The sequence below is a fragment of the Canis aureus genome, chromosome 19 (assembly GCF_053574225.1).
Source record: "Canis aureus isolate CA01 chromosome 19, VMU_Caureus_v.1.0, whole genome shotgun sequence".
Lineage (NCBI taxonomy): Eukaryota > Metazoa > Chordata > Mammalia > Carnivora > Canidae > Canis > Canis aureus.
In genome coordinates, this window is record NC_135629.1 from 24,197,034 (window position 1) to 24,214,701 (window position 17,668).

The 17,668-nt window shown below is 37.1% G+C and overlaps 1 protein-coding gene across 2 annotated transcripts in view; it reads right to left on the reverse strand.

Moving 5' to 3' along the window:
* Positions 1 to 228: 228 nt before the first annotated feature.
* Positions 229 to 17,668, reverse strand: part of TAFA1 (TAFA chemokine like family member 1) — a 488,942-nt gene continuing 471,502 nt past the window's right edge. For both annotated transcript variants that reach the window (XM_077858121.1, XM_077858120.1), the window contains exons 4-5: positions 7,889 to 8,013; positions 229 to 2,312 (exon numbers count right to left, since the gene is read on the reverse strand). In XM_077858121.1, the coding sequence (XP_077714247.1) occupies positions 2,295 to 2,312; positions 7,889 to 8,013 (143 nt within the window). In that variant the 3' untranslated portion in view covers positions 229 to 2,294. The remainder of the gene's footprint in view (positions 2,313 to 7,888; positions 8,014 to 17,668) is intronic.

Below are 17,668 nucleotides of genomic sequence, written 5' to 3' on the forward strand. Positions count from 1 at the left end.
ATTTTATATAAAAATTCAGATTTCTGGTTCTGTTGAAAAAAATCAAAGATGTGACAGGGCAGTGAATATATCTCACAGAAATAATTCCTTGTAGCTTTTCATTAGCCAAGGATGTACCATCCATGAGTCAAGTAACCATCGTACATGTCTGAATTCTGGAAGCTCTTTACTTGGCAACCCATGCTTTAGTCTTTCTTGAACATCACTTTTGGTGTATTAAAGGCTCTGAAAATTTTCTCAGTAAATACTTCTTTTTTATTTTATTTAAAATCTTTTCCTCGATATATTTGATTACGGAGGTTTTTTTTTTTTTCCTCCCCGTTTTGGGAAGTAGTGTTCCAGATAATTCTTTGCATTTATGACCTCAGGTTTTACTCTGAAGTTTACAGGTGAAAGTCAATTGCTAATATATTACTTAGTACATGAATATGGACCATAAATTCAAGAGATTCTGATTTGTTTGTATGAATTTTATGGTTATCTACTGGCAAATATTTGTGAAAGTATTTGGAAAGCCTAGATTTTGCAATTAGGATTCCATGTCCGTTTCTGGATGCTTTTATAGGCGTTCAAGGTACAGAATCAATCTATCTGATTAGACTATTTACATATTCAATCAGACTTCGAGCTATGTTGGTAGACATGAAGGAACCTCTGGATTTTACCTGAGGTTTAACTTTAAAAATCCACACTAGGGGACCAATTGTGCTGGTGATCTAATAAGAGGCCCTAACAACATATATTCCAGAGAGAAAGCTTTGGAGAAAAAATAGATATACTTGCAATATGACAGGTTAGGTAACAGGAATTTATAGTACTATTATACTACCCCAGGTAGATAATAAAGAGATACTTCCTTTCTATAATCATCATCAGAATAAATTTTAAAAAGAGAAGATGGATAAAAATCTCTTTTTTGGGGGGGGAAGTGAGCCCCATGTGTATCATCCAAATGACCAGTACAGAAGCCCAATAATGGGATTTGACATTTCATCTTGAAGGCTAAGAACACAGGAGTTATAGAAATGAATCTCTGATTTTCAAAATACTATGATTAGAAATATTGGTTGTGATGGCAGCAAAGACCTCATGGAAAAAATTCTGGCTGACTACAAATCTCTAAGTGTTCTCTGGATTTGGATAAAACTAACTCAAAAAATAAATGGCAAATAAATAGGACAAGTAGGTTTAGAAAGAAGTTGTTTACCACTTTAATAGGGCTGTCTAGCATTTGGTCACATAGATCATTCTGAAACCTAACTGCTTTAATGGTCTTCCTGTCTCACCAGAAGAGATCTGAATACTCTTGGAAAAAGCAAATCAAACATAGAAAGAGGTGCCATGATAAGACTTGTTGCTACAGCACTATGTACTTAATGATGCCAGACTTTGGATTTAATCAGAGGACATTTCTGCAGTCTAGGACAGCTATACAAAGCCTTAAGACATTGTATTTACAGAACTTATTAATACAGGGATCCATATTATACCATAATTTTGCCAGAGTCTTAATAGCATGGTGGAGTAGCTCCCTCAAGAATCCTCATTGTCTTATCTGTGGAAAAGCTAGTAGTTCTAAAAATACTTTCCTGGAAGAGGTTAGAATGGTTATTATATATCAATTGAATATAAAGTATGGTTATGTAAGCCAGGCTTGCATGCTAATATTGCACAGGGTAGAAAGCAATAAAACAGGACGATGTTCTTCCTTGGGCCATCTAGTAGTAACAGAAGGAAGCTCTTGATTCAGTATTGTTATGATGCCTCAGATTCCAGGAGTCCACCTGTAGCTGACCTTCCAGTGTGAGTGCCATGTTGAAATTTCAAAAGGGCACATGTCTTCTTCCTTGCCAATAAAAAAAGGAAATCGCGACAAAACAAAACAAAACATCCAAACTCAAAGAGGTACACCAGCCGCCTCAAACTGTGGTATTGTTCATTTCTTGAAGAGAATATATAATATTTCAAAATATTATATATATACATATATTTAAAATGGTACAAAGTAACTATAGATCCAAATTAGAAGATAGTTGATCATTCTTCATAATCCCAAAAATTTTCGTTGAGAAAACCCTATTTTTTAAACCCACTTTCCATGGTGTTGCCAAAAGCACAGGTCTTCTCACTATCGGGTACTTCGTGACACACAGTAAAAGCACTGTGATTATCTGGTAACCAGTCAAAGTGCAAATAAGAAATCCATTTGGCTTGTAATGTGTAAGATGTTTTAAATTCTTAAAATGTATTTTCCGCAGAGGTGGTTTTCCTTTGCTACTATAACAAATGCTCCATTAGGTTCTTGGGTGAATCTGAAACCAAAGAAAGAAAGAAATTTCAGGGAGAAAGAACAAAATGAAGGCACAAAGAAAGGTGAATAGGCAGAAAACGAAGACATCTTGAATTTTTAGTATGTTGCTACTTTCAAGTGATCTTTAGCCAAAAATGTTAGTCTAGAGCCGTAGTTCTCAAATGATGATCAAAGGGCACACTGACAGGCCATCATATTTTTATCAATTCCTTACATTTATTTTGCCACAGCTGAGGAGATAGACTCTTGGAGCAACGAATAACCATGGCTGGCTTCATGGGTATGTGACCTATGCAGTTACACAGAGCCCTGTGCTGAGAAGGGCCCTACACTTCACTTAATAACTCGCTATTGCAGTCTTGAAATTATTACTGATTTTTGAACAAGAGGCCTCTGTTTTCATTTTTGCACTGGGCTCTTTAGATTATGTAGTTAGTCCTGTGTCTGTTTGATTTGAATTTGAACTGGGTGGGTCATTCTGTGACCTTGTCAAGTTGGCCTGCTGTAACATGTAGAGGGGTGGCATAAGGTAAAGTCACTGCCAAGGTTAGAACTCATTTTCTTAGGAACATAGGAGACCTTTTCTGGGTGAGGAACTCTTCCTCTCAATGACACAGTACTCAAGGGCAACCAAGAGCATGCTCCCACCATTATTGATGCCATTTAATATATTTGAATATGGTCCCAAAGACTCTAATGTTAAAAAGGAGAGTCACCGGTTTGGGGCAGAAATGATGATTGTAATAGAGTTGAAGGTTCTACTTTAGAGTTCTAGGACTTAGGTATTTTTCTTCATCATATATAGTCTCAGGAATTGAGTGTCCTGAGTCCAGGGGTGGAGTCCATGAAAAGTTTTCAAGGTTGGGTAGGAACAGTAGTAAAAGTTTGATTTCAAAAGTTGGTTGTGCCAGGGGCAGCATGTGTGAGAAATCTTCACACATTTATTTTTTTATCATCTCCATATGAATTAACAGATTCTTCCAAACTTTGGTTTTCTACATTCCAGTAGTGTTTGTCACCTCCTGTTTCCATTGTCTTCTCACCAAAAGGCGGGGAAAGTGACATTCAGAAAACTGAATTGTAACTGCCTTTCTTTCGTCTCTATTGACTTGCCATTCTCACCCCTTCACATCCCCAACCTTAGGCCCTATCCTTCATGGAAGAACAGGAGTTCAGTCCTATTTACTATCACATCCACCAAACTTTAATACCCTAACTTTAAATGGAAGAGGCTTAAATATATTTATGGGTTAAAGAAATGAATGAGTTCACTCTAACCCAGGGGCAATTGTGACAGCATAAATCGATTTATTTTCCTCCTGCAACTTCCAAATCCATCTCCCCTGCACCCACTAACCTGGCTCCATCTTCCTACCCTTCTCTCTAAAAGGTAGTTCATGCAAAGTAGTCTGGAAATCAGGATTGTAAAGGCTTTCGTAACACTTCAGACCTGGTGGAATGCTGAGTGATAAAGTTGGGATATGTCAAAGCTAGTACTTTACCCCTCACAATATAAAAAACATTGACTGATGAGAATCAGTCATCATCCATGAGATGGATGGAGATATGCAAGTTCAGAGTCACCATTAGGAGGATGGGCCCCAGAGGGTGTGGACAAATGACCATAGTGGATTTGCATGAAATATCAACTTGACAAGATAGCCATTTTAGTTAGGTATGCAGTCTAAAGCTTGCTAATTTGCCCTTTTAGGGAAGGGAACTTGACTCTATGTTGTATAAATCTAACTGTTCATTTTCTCATTAGTCCAAAAGACACTAACATATTGAGTTGAAGGAGATCCAAAGTTGCTTGATATGTCCCCAGGTATTATACCAGATAACGTTCTACTATTTTAACCTGCTGATTTTTCCTTCCAATTGACTTTGGTTTTCTCCTCACTTTATTCCCTTCCTCATTATGTTCCCAAACAATGAATGTTCACTTTTTACATGTGAATTATTACAGTACTGTCAAACACGTATTTTCTCCAGGGAGAGGTCTGTCTTTCTAAATAAAGGCATCATTCCTGAATACACAGAGTATTCCCAAATGCTTTGGATATAGTGTCCCCAACTTTCTTTTTTTCAAATACATATTATGCCATATTATACATTAGTATTTCGTATATATTAAGTGTAATATTTACTATAGGGAGTTAGCTTACCTGATTATGGAGATTGGCAAATCCAGAGTCTACAGAGCCAATTTCCCAATACCATCCCCAACTTTCAAACTTATATTTTGGATAAATAAGTTTAAAGAAAAGAAATAAACCAATAGGTTTCTAAAACCATAGGAAAAGTTTTCCTGTCGAAATCTGGATTGGTGAGTCTTGCCACAGACTGCCAAGACAGTAGTTTAATGGAATAACTGAAGCAATGGTCAAGCAGGAATAGGGTTAAAGTTTAGCCATGAGACTTCACCCAAATGTGCCAGGCTTCTCCCAGGAGGATTTCTATCACCGGCTTTCTTGTTCCCCATGCTGGGTTTGGAAAATTTCTCAAGGGTGACTATTTTTTTCTCTGTAAAATGACATACAGGAAGCTTTCTCTTTTCCTAAGATTTATTTTCTCTAATCTCCTGAAAGGGAAGCCTGTGCCTGATTCTACTTATCTTTTCTCCTTCCTTCTGTAGGTCATATTGTCACCTAGATCTAATTTTCCCAAGGTTTTCTTTCAGACTGGCCTGTTACCCTGACTCGTTCCCATTCTGTGGTGTCTGGTCCTTTAAATGAAGCAATGAATTTCTATTCTCTACCCTTCTTAAAAAATGAGCATCATGAAACTTTGAATTAGATCACACTTTGAAATATCTTTTGTTTATCTACATTTCACAGACTGCTGAGAATTTTGACTCGGGATGATTATTTAGGAAGTAATGCATAATAGCAAGGTTTTGGGGAAAAAAAACCTATATAAGGAAAAATGATACCTCAAGACTATTTTGCAAATCTCTTCATATTAGAATCACTTTAAAAAATTAGCAGGATGAAGGAAACTCTCAGTTGTCACTAACAATCTAAGTATTTTTTTTCTTTTATGTTGTTGTTTTTTTTTTTTCTGAGAGCACGCTTCATAAATCAGTCTTATACATGAAAACCAAAGAGATGATTTTCTTTATTTTTCCTTTTCCTTAAGAACTCGAACTTTTTACCTTAAGGATTACCTCCTAGATAAGAACAGAACAATGAAAACCTATAACTCAAAATTAAAGTACATCTGTCTATTAAACTGTGTTAAAAGTTAAACTGCCAGAGGCAATATTTGAAGTATGTAGACGTATTTATACTCTGATAGGGAAAAACACATAGAGCATACTAGAAAAATTAATATAAAACCTATTTTGGAGGATATTACATAAGGATTGATATTAGCATGCCATTTATACAGAATGGAAGCTCCTGTATGTATCAGTGGGACTTAGCTCTCACTTAAGTGTGTGTTTCACTGTGAATTTCTTTGTAAGAAAGTGAGGAGAAAATGTAAGTCAGTAGTAGTGTCTGAGTCTTCTCAAGGTGTAAAACGTGCAGCTTTTTTAGTGTTTCCTTTTTTCTTCTCTAAAGACAGAGTTGAGATTTATTAGTTGAGTGATGTGTTGCTCACATGGCTGTAGAGCAATCTCTTATTTCCGCCCTTGAAATGGATACACACATCAGAACAGGTACATCCTCTGCTTTCAAACCAACCGCATGGGCGATTTATTTCTCTTGTATACTCAACTGTCTTGTTGAATTCAGCCCACCCAGGACAGTAGCAAACTCAGTGTGTTCCAACCTCTATTACTGTGATCAGATCTGTGCTGTACTTCCACGAGGACAGAAAATGTCTAGGAAGTATTTACAACATGTTTTAAAATATACTCTATAGAGACCAAATCAAAGGAAGTTACACAGTCATAAAAAATAGCATTAACATTTTCTGTGTTTTGTTTATTTACATTCTGTCTTCCAAAGAGTTTCCCAGTTGGTACCCTTGGAATTTCAGATATTCAAATCCTGAAATAATTTGACTTGTGTTATTGTTCTTTACTGAGTTTCAGGTCTGGAGGAACCATAAGAGCAGGACTTACATTCAATAAGGGAGATCAGTTATCATTTGGAAGAGGAAATGGAGATTTGGCAGAAAGTATATCAGCAACCTGCTTGAAATAAGGGTGATTGAATTTCAATCATACTAGCTATGATTCAGAGTAGCTTAAAACTGACTTGTGAGGGCATCTTCAGTACTGCTTGTTAAAATTAATTTCAGACAAAATATAAGCAAAGGGAAACATGAAATCCACTCACCATCAGTTAATGACGATGGTTTCTGGAGGTAAATGGCATGAGCTGGGTTCATTATTGAATAATATCTTCTGAGGGTGTTTCTTTGAATTGAAATATGACAATCATGCTGAGCATCTCAGGTGCATGAAAATTCATGTTAACAAGCTAAGATGTTGAGGAACCTCTCCTGGCCTTGAGCCAAGGAGGTAGAGCCATTTACCACTTATTGTGGTCAATAAGGTCAATTGACCTTATTGTGGGCAATGTGGGCAACTAAATTTGATATACAAAGAGTCTCCACTTATTTATATATGAAATATGTTTTTATAAGGTATCATGTTTTCTGCATCACAAGGCTGCAAGTACCAATTTTATTACTAAAGAAGATAATGCTGAGAAGAAAGATCATCTTAAGACTCATACAGGGGTGGGAATCAGAGATGCTCTTTTAAATTTGAGTCACCCTTGTGGAAGGCTACAAGTTCAACATGTTGGAATTTATAACTGGTCGAGCTAGCTTTCAACAACAGTCAATGCACTAAAATACAAACATGCATAATAGGGCTCACAGTTGCATGATATACATATGTGTAACCATACTAGTTGTTCAAATATTGACATAGTTTTATAGTATATTTGAATAAATACTGTCTTGAGTGCTCTGAGCAACCCTTCCACCATGCCCCCTTTAGAACTTCTACACTTTCCTATTGTTTAGTATCTACTAGGTCAATGGTGGCCTAGCCAGTCCTCTCCAACCTGTTGCAGTATTTCAACATCAATTCTGATGGGTTGGATGGCCTCAATATGCAGGTTGTTATATATTTTGAAGATAACTCATTATTTTACCACAGAAACCAAGGAACGACAATCCACATCACCAAAACCTTTCACTTCTTTAAAAGATCATCAAATAATTCTTTAAATTATTTGTATTAAATACAGTCCTTTTCAGAAAACCATGTGGATGAATTAGGCAAGACCCTTATTTTATAATCTATTTTGAAAGCCATTGTTGTTGGCTGGAATTATTTGAATAATTACTGTTCCTCTTCCCTTTGGCCATGGCAACCTAGCTTTATTTATGAGCCAGTCACAGAAACGATGAACTGGCCAGTATGGAAAAGTCAAGTTCAATCTCTAACTTCTTGTTGATGGATGGACATGGATATGAGTGGTTAAGAATGTTTTCTGTCAGGAAAAAGGCTTTCTTATCTCCTGTTCAAAGTTTCTCTGGGGGCTGTTTGTAGAACACAAAGGCAAACAGTACAGTTGGTCACGTGCATGAGACATTTGAAAGTAATAAACTTACTCTTGTGGTCTTAATTTTATTGCCCGTAGCGCACATCCATCCGGAATTATCGGGTAGTGTCTTACATTCTTCTCCTTCTAGACAAGGCTCCATCTCACACCACCATTTACCAATCACTATGGAAGCTGCACGAAAACAGGAAACAAATTTGTTTGCATTCATCCAAGCAACTTGGGCATGGGGGTTGTGACCCTCCCGAAGTGTCAATTTTCTCCGAAGCCCGCTAGCTTCTCTTTAACTTTCTATGACTGGCTAAGAATTCTCTATGAAGAAGAGTAATATTTTCATGTACCAGTTTTACATCACAAATAAAATTTTATGCAGACTGTTTTGATCAAGTAACATTTTGTCAAAAATCTCCTCATATGATAAAGGATGAAAACATATGGAGTGGGGAGACATACTTTTTGGGGGAACTTTTGTGTTAGTTTTCACAAACCCATGACCTGTACTATTTCTTTTCAGTGAAGGAGACAAAAGTGTTAACTGCTTTTCAGAATGACAGAGCTATTCCTTCAGACAAGCCAGTTTATGTACCCAGCATTAGGGTTTATCCCCCACTATAGTGCTTTGAGAAGAAAACCAAAGTGACTGAATGTATAAACAAAACCTGTAAAATAAAAACCATGAGTAATAATAAATAAAAGTATCTGTTTACAATCAAAGGTATGTGATATGGGTTGGGTTTCCTTTTGATGTTTATATGATGTTTATATGATGTGGGTGAAACTTTTGAAAGTTAAGCCTCTGATAAAAAAAAGAAAAGCCCTACTTTTCAGGGTAATATCAAAGATGAGCACAATAGGAAGCTGGCAGTGAATTTAGTGGATGTGTTTATAGCACACATTTGTTTTGGGTTTTGTTTTGATATTAAGATTTTATAAACAAAATGACTGGACGCACTTTCTGCACAAATCAAGAAGCTCCACATATTCTTTAATTCCTTAATGAGTGAAGAATTATTTCTGCCATCCAAAATTCTCAAAATGTCTACCAGTGTTTCTTTACAGCACTTTTCAATTGGCTATTTTCATACTGGACTGGAACCTTAGTTCTATTGATAATTACCAGCTCTTCACCTCCCAAAGAAGAATTCCCATCATAATGCTTCCTCTTCACAATGACAAAGAGGTCAGATGATATCTGTTAACATCAGAGAAGATTCATATTAAAATGAAATGGATTAATACTGCCCCCCACCAATGAAGCAGGAGCACATTGAAATTCTCCACTCATCAGGAATTAGGCATTTCATAAAAGGATTAGCTTACTAACTTAAAAGCAGAATGGTTTAAACATCCAGCCATCTGCCTGCATTCAAGATTTCCTCTTTCTATACTACCCTTACTTTGGACTTTCCCTCCTTTGGAATCCAGTGTATGAATCGCAAAGATTTGATTTTATATGCAAAATCATGTCTACTCTATTATTCAGCCAATTTAAGGAATTTTTCAAGGGTAATTTTGCCTCTGTTTGATTCATACCTTATGTGTGGACCAGACTGAACGACATAAAATGTATCTTCATTGGAATATAGCACACAAGTATAGGAAGTAAAATCTTGTAAATAGCCTATCCGTATGCAAGATAATGTGATATTTTGGCAAAACAGGGAGTAGTAACAGAAGACGCAAATCCTCTGTAGGGTACAAAATGACTATGAGAGCTAAGAGTGTTTTTCTTTTCTTTTTAGGATTTATTTATTTATTTGAGAGAGAGAGAGAGCTAGAGCAAGTGCAAATGGGGGGAGGGACAGTGGGAGAGAATCTCAAGCAGACCCTGCTGAGCGTGGAACCTGATGCGGAGCTTGATCTCATAACCTATGAGACCATGATCTGAGCCTAAACCAAAAGTCTGACACTTAACTGACTGAGCCACCCAGGTGCCCCAAGAATGTCTTCCCTTTCAGTGGCAGGGCTCTGTACAAGGATGTGGAATAGGGCAAGATTCCATTCACAGGTAAAAGAGACCTCATTTATGTGAATTAACAAGTGACAACAGTAAATAAGAGACGCGTGTATTTTGGCAGCAAAGACACATGTAGTGTCAAAAGGGAACAAAAATAAATTGCAAGGTTTCCGGTAACATGAGATAAAAGTCAGGACTTGGCAGCGTTTATTGAGAGCCTACAATCTGAAGCTTCCTTTCGGCTAGTACTCAGTCAGCAAAAGGCTGGTGGCATTTCCCACACTTGTCCCCTAAAATCCCTCCTAATATCTCACTATTGCTGCCCTGAATCGACACCACAAATGGAAACCCTCTGATCTTAGCTCTGAGGGGAAACTGCCTTTCCCAAAAGTCTTCCATTTAGCGTTTGTGACTTTTTTTTTCCCAGAAGCACACAAATAATGAACAACTGCCAGTAAGGTCAGCTTTAGCATCTTTACTTCCTTCGGAAGGACCCTGTTCCTTCTTCTTTAGGCTGCTCTCTGCCCTCTCAGAGCTGACCTACTTTGTTGCGAGGTAACAAAGCAGTTTCTCTTTCTCTTAGGCGTTCATATCTTCTAAATGAGAATGTAGACAATACGAAAAAGAAGGCATCTCAAAACCCACAGATCACCTTTAATTCCAGGTAGTAAAAGTCCACTGGCTCACAAGGAAAAACAAAAGGCTTTCTAAGAATAGAAAAGTCCCCCAGACTGGCCTGTAATCTCTAAAAATTCATATTTCATTTGCTTCTTCTAAACAGAGTTTGATGCTTCGATATTACCCTCTGACTTATTAGAAACTAGTACATTCTTCTGGTGTTGCTTTTCTAAAGATGCTACTAGACTGATTTTGCTTCTGATTTATGCATTACATGGGTTATTTTAATATATAACACTTCATGTCCTAGGTCAAGCTACAGTCTTGTTTCCTAATTTTTTCATATACTCATATTTCCTGCAATAACTTTAAGAAAATCACAGAGAGGATTTATAAATTGCTCCCTCTTCTCCCATTAGAGGAAGCTACCTAAAACCTTCAGATTATTGCAGGAGGAATGATTAATTAGATTTAATACAGTGAGCTAATATGAATGCTACTTAACTGCTTTTATAATTTTTCTTACAGAGATACTTATAATAAGAAAAATGTAAACACACATAATTCTAAATATCTTGAATTATAATGGTCAGTGTAGTAATAAAAATGATAATGGAAGCTTTTGACGGCCTCCTCTGTGTCTGTGTTAGACAGAAACTTTAAAAGTATTATCTTAATCTTCATAGCAATCCTAAAGGTGGGTATTACTTCGAACCAATTATATGGATGAAAATACCGAAGGCCAGAGGGGTTAAATCACTTTGCCAAGCTTACCTAGGTAGGAAGCATAGGGATATTAACACTAAAATACAGACCTGCTTCATGATAGAATCCTTGGTTTGCATCATAATAGTCCTAACTCATTCTAGTTTTGTGTTCAGGATTCACAGAACTCTCAAAAAGCATTTACTGACTGCTGAGTGAATGAATCAATTCTCTCTCGTGTATTATTGTTGAAAATAAATTTCATGTAAACACAAAACACTTGAAAACACAAAGCATCCAGTTTCTTACAAAATTAAGTTAACTTAAAAAAATATTGTGGGTAAGAGCCAGTTAACATGACGCTTGTTTCTTCCTAGACTGAAGGGCTATATAGATATTGCTTGATTTTATTACTTCTAACGTTTTAGTAGAAAACCCCAGTAGTGAACAATTTTTGAAGCCACAAGAAACTTGTGAGGTAGATGCCTAAATTCTATGACAACTTTTTATCCCCTAGAATAACTGAGTTAATTAAATATCAGCTGCAAAACCTACAAAATCTTTCTTAAATGTGGTGATTATGAAAGAGTCTCCCTTTTAACCCTGGGGTTCAGATCAGTGGATCTGATTTGGATTGTCAGGGTGATGGCAGCAGGAAGAGCCCTCATTAAACATAGGTGTGCTTATACCTTTTTTTAAAGATTTTATTTTTATTTATTCATGAGAGACAGAGAGAGAGACAGAGACAGAGACATAGGCAGAGAATTCTCTCTATGAATGTGCCACATTCAGGAAAATATCTGATCTTCAACTTCTTCAAGAATGTTCACCGTTCTTTGAGAGGTTCTTAAAATCACTAAAACTACTTTAATCATGAGTTTTGATTTCACCCTTATACCAGGTCATGTTGCTACAGAGCAAAAGGGAGACTGTCAAAGGAGAATCAACCCATCTTTCAATGATAAACCTTAAATAGACCAGAAGTCCTATTAGTTGTTGTTATTATTGAGGCATTTTTCCATGTAAACAGAACTTAGGTACTGCTAAGCAAGGGGCTTAATAAATACAGCAAATACACATTATCTTGTTGAACAAGTGCAGTCCTTGTTTATCATTTCAATGGATAATATTTGGGTTTCAACTCAGTAAACGTTCTTTGAGCACTTTCTGTAGTCAAAGGACTACCTGATTTAGTAAGATGGATAAAATAATGAACATGACACAGTCCCTGCCCTAATGTAGCTCAGACTTTCTTAATATCAGCACTATTTTGGCATTTTGGCATACATTATGGTAAGGGGGTATAAATAAACAAAGTGCTTCCTTGGTAGTACATTATTGTGCTGGAAGAGCAGGCTCCCACTGGGGAGTGGGAAGAGGAAATCTTGATAAGATTGTGGAAGTTCTTGAAAGCATGAAGCTCAGGCTTTTTTTCTTCTCCCCTTAAAGGAATGATAAGGCACTGAATATTCTAGATTCTGTGTGCAAAGGGAAGATGTGATTAACAAGGTGGTTGGGGAAGATGGATTTGGCAGGGATGTACAAGACGGAAGAAAGAAGAAACAAACAGCTGAAATGCCACATAAGCACGGCTACATTCACACAGAAGGGATAGGTCTTGATTTTGGATGCCTACTCCAGAATTGTGAAGAAGGGCAGAGCTGAAAGTGATGTTAGGAACAACTGAGGAAACCATATGGTCAATAACTCAACTACATCAACTGTAACCCTAACCACACTGGACTCAAATTATTAGCTCATAAGACTGCCTATTCACCAGGCAGTGTGCTCCTGGAGGGCAGGGATCCTGCTGCATTTATCCTCAAATGGCACAGACTAACTCAAGACAGGTTTATAGTTTATGAATGAATGAATAGGAAAAAAAACAGAGAAAAAGAAAAAAAGAATAGTGTTTATATCAAAGGATTGGGAGGATTTCATGAGAAAGTGCATTCAGAGCACTTAGCAGAGTGTCTGGCATTCAATAAATGTTCAATGAATATTAGCTATTATTATCATTGGCATCATCACTTTTATTACTCCAAAGAATAAAATCACTCCAAAACAGAAAAGGCAATTCTTCACAAAGTGAGAGAGTGAACCATTGTTCTTCAATATTATGCCAAAGTCTCAGCTTGTTTCTATGACTTATGAGAGTTTAAGCATAAATTAAATGGTGGGACATATGATTTCATTCATGTTCCCAGAAGTAGGTTATGAGTACATCAATCAAGACAAATTTCCAGGCTCATTTTTGTGCAAACTGTCATGCAGTTTAGGCAATGGCTGGAACTCCAGGAGAATTGGGGACATAGCTGGGACAGCTCCTGCCTTCCTTTATGCACAGGTTGTTGGAACAGTTGTTACAATGCTTTCCTTCAAAAGACCTGCCATGACTCCCTCTGTGTTATTGTCTTTATCAAAGTAAACAGAAACTTAAAGGCATAGAATACTGTGGCCTGCAGTCATTCCAAATTCCATCTTTCCTGTGAACTATCATTTAAGGATAGGGTCCAGTGTATAGAGGCATTAAGTAATGGTTATGACTCTAAGCTCTTTGATATGGGATAGAGGGACCTGGGTTTGAATCTTTAAGTCTACCACTCACTGGTAGAATGGCTTCAGAAAGTTGTTTATGTCAAGTTTCAGATTCTTGAGTTATAAAGGCAGTCAATAAAAATCACAACTGGTTATACTAAATTTCAGATGAGCTCAACATCTTAGTGTAATACATAATAAATTTTATACTCAACGCGTGGCAATTATTCTCTTCTTTGTCCATGTGTCCTCTAGCCAGCTATGTATGCATCCAACCAATTACTTTCATAGAGAGTTAATGCCTATCGTTAATGGAAGTTTATACTAATTGTGGGATGCATATATTCAGTTTTTGCTAACTAGACTGTATTTATTTGTAGAACCTACAATATATCTCAGAGACAAAAGTGAAACTAATGATGTGATTGCTTAGTATTGCTTTCCTTCTACAAATTCTATTCCAGTGCTTTTCAAACTGGGGGAATTTATCTCCCTTGAAGGTATTTGAAGACAAAAGTTATCTTTTATTTATTCAAAGGTATTCATTAACTGCTGCTAATGACCTAACTAAATATAAAACAGACATGGTTTCTACCATAAAGTGGCTTATAGTCTATTGCGGGAGGTGTACACTAAGTGTAATGATGTGATAATACATACAGATAAATTATGAGCCAGATACTAGGGAAACAAATGAGTGGATCTGATTTGGATTGTCAGGGTGATGGCAGCAAGAAGAGCCCTCATTAAACATAGGAGTGCTTATACCTTTTTTTTTTAAGATTTTATTTTTATTTATTCATGAGAGACGCACAGAGAGAGAGAGAGGGGGGGGGCGGGGGCAGAGACATAGGCAAAGGGAGAAGCAGGCTCTATGCAGGGAGCCCAATGCGGGACTCGATCCTGGGACTGCAGGATCACGCCAAAGGCAGGTGCTAAACCACTGAGCCACCCAGGGATCCCCACTTATACCTTTTCAAATTAATGTTTTCATTTTTTTGGGGGGGGAAGATACCCAATAGTAGAATTATTGGAACATATGGTATTTCTATTTTTAATTTTTTGAGGAACCTCTATATTTGCCACAGCGGCTGTACCAATTTATATTCCCACCAATAACGCATGATGGTTTGTTTTCCTCCACATTCCCATCAACACTTGTTATTTCTTAAGTGTGTGTGTGTGTGTGTGTGTTTAAACCATTCTGACAGGTATGAGGTGATATCTTATTTTGGTTTTGATTTGCATTTCCTTGATAATGAGTGATGTTGAGGATCTTTTCATGTGTCTGTTGGCCATAGTTATATCTTTTTTGGAAAAATGTCTATTTAGATCCTCTGCACTTATTTTAAATTTATTTTTTTATTTTTTGAGCTTCTTTTTAAATTGGAGTTCAATTTGCCAACATATAGCATATCACCCAGTGCTCATCCCGTCAAGTGCCCCCCTCAGTGCTTGTCACCTAGTCACCCCAACCCCCTGCCCACCTCCCTTTCCACTATCCCTTGTTTGTTTCCCAGAGTTAGGTGTTTCTCATGTTCTGTCACCCTCACTGCTCTGCACATTTTTTAATTAGATTTTTTTTGATGTTGAGTTGTATATATTTTTAATACATCTTGGATATTAACCCTTTATGAGATATATCATTTGCAAATATCTTCTCTCATTTAATAGGTTGCCTTTTCATTTTGTTGGTGGCATCATTATTTACAATGGCCAAGATATAGGGGCAACTCAAGTGTCCATCAATAGATGAATAAATAAAGAATATGTGGTATGGGGGCACCTGGGTGGCTCAGTGTTTGAGCATCTGCCTTTGGTTCAGTTTGTGATCCAGGGATCCTGGGATTGAGTCCCGTATTGGGCTCCCAGCAGTAAGCCTGCTTCTCCCTCTGCCTATGTCTCTGCCTCTCTCTCCGTGTCTCTCATGAATAAATGAATAAAATCTTTAAAAAAAAGATGTGGTATGTACATACACACACACACACACAAATACAGGATATAATTATAATACAGCCACAAAAGAGTAAGATCTTGACATTTGCAACAACATGGATGGACCTAGAGGGTATTCAGCTAAGTGAAATAAGCCAGACTATGAAACACAAATACCATTTGATTCCACTCATATGTGGCATCTAAAAAACAAAACAAATGAATAAAAAAAAAAGAACAAAGAAGGCAAAAGCAGACCTATAAATACAGAAAACAAACTGATGGTTGCCAAAGAGAAAAGAGGTGGGAGATGGGCAAAAATGGGTGAAGCAAAGTGTGGGAGACACAGGTTTCCAGTTATGGAATGAATGTTATGGGAATAAAAGACACATAGGGAATATAGTCAATGATATTGTAATAGCAGTGTATGAGGACAGGTGGCAGCCACACTTGTGGTGAGTATAGCATAAAGTATGTACAAGTTGAATCACTATGTTGTACACTTAAAACTAATGCAACATTGTGAGTCACCTACACTCAAAAACTAAAAAAGTCTTCATAGCTGAGGTAATTTAATAACTACTTAACCAACAAAATTGTTTTCATAGTAAAGCAAATAAGTATACATATTATGCGGTAGAGTCTAACTTCACATGAGCTTTAAGTTAAAACACAAAACAAATCTTTTGCTTGTCATAGGCTGTTCCAAGCTTTCTTATCAGAATGCAGGGTTACAGTGTCTACTGCTTTGAAAAAAGCTGTCTGCTCTGGTGACAGGGAATATTCAGACTTTTTGTCAACTCAAGGGAGTGTTCCCTATTCCTGCCAATACTAATATTCCTCTTTGTGTATTCTACACCAAAGCTGGAGTCCCTGGCTTATCCTGCACTCTCAGTCCATGATAACTCTGTCCCTGTGCCCATTTATAAACACTGCATGTTAGTCTTGCTTTCACTAAATCAGTGCTTTTATTTTAGAATTAAATTCAGCTATAGTTTTTCATTTGCGTATGTAATTTTAAATATATGTTTAGGAAGAAACACAAAAAATAATGGTTATTAAATAAATTTTCTACTGAACATTCCATATTTTCATTTTAACATTCTATGTTTAAAACACTTAAGAGTTGGGCAGGCTCAGCAGCTTAGCACCTGCCTTCAGACCAGGGTGTGATCCTGGAGACCCGGGATCGAGTCCCGTTTCAGGCTCCCTACATGGGGCCTGCTTTTCCCTCTGCCTGTGTCTCTGCCTCTCTCTCTTTCTCTCTGTGTCTCTCATGAATAAATAATAAAATAATCTTAAAAAAAAAAAAACACCTAAGAGCAACCCTGAAGTTTATGGTAGAGTGTGATTTGTAATTTTGTCCAAACACATGCCTTATGATGTTATTTTTGCCATCCATAGAAACATTTGTTTTTTATTTTAAAAGTAATATATATTCTTCTCTAAAATTCAAAGCATACAGGTAATTAGCAAAAGGAAAGTAAACACAGTGACATTAAGCAGGGGGCATCTGGGCGGCTCAGTCAGTTAAGTGTCTGCCTTCAACTCCGGGTCATGATCCCCAAATTCTGGGATCAAGCCCCACATCGGGCTCCCTGTTCAGGGGAGCCTGCTTCTCTCTCTCTTCCTCTGCCTCTCCTTCAGTTCATACTCTCTTTCTCTCTCTCTCCCACTCACTCTCTCAAATAAATAAATAAAATCTTTTTTTTTTCTTTTTTTCTTTTTTTTAATTTTTATTTATTTATGATAGTCACAGAGAGAGAGAGAGGCAGAGACACAGGCAGAGGGAGAAGCAGGCTCCATGCACCGGGAGCCCGATGTGGGATTCGATCCCGGGTCTCCAGGATCGCGCCCTGGGCCAAAGGCAGGCGCCAAACCGCTGCGCCACCCAGGGATCCCAAATAAATAAAATCTTAAAAAAAATAATGACATTAAGAAGAAATAAGCTGCTACATTTGGTTATGTGTTTTCCAGACTTTATCTCTGATTATTCTTAACACAGGGTCCAGAGTGATCTTTCAAAATGTAAGTAATTTCATATCATTCCTTTGCTTAAAACTCTCCAATGGTTCC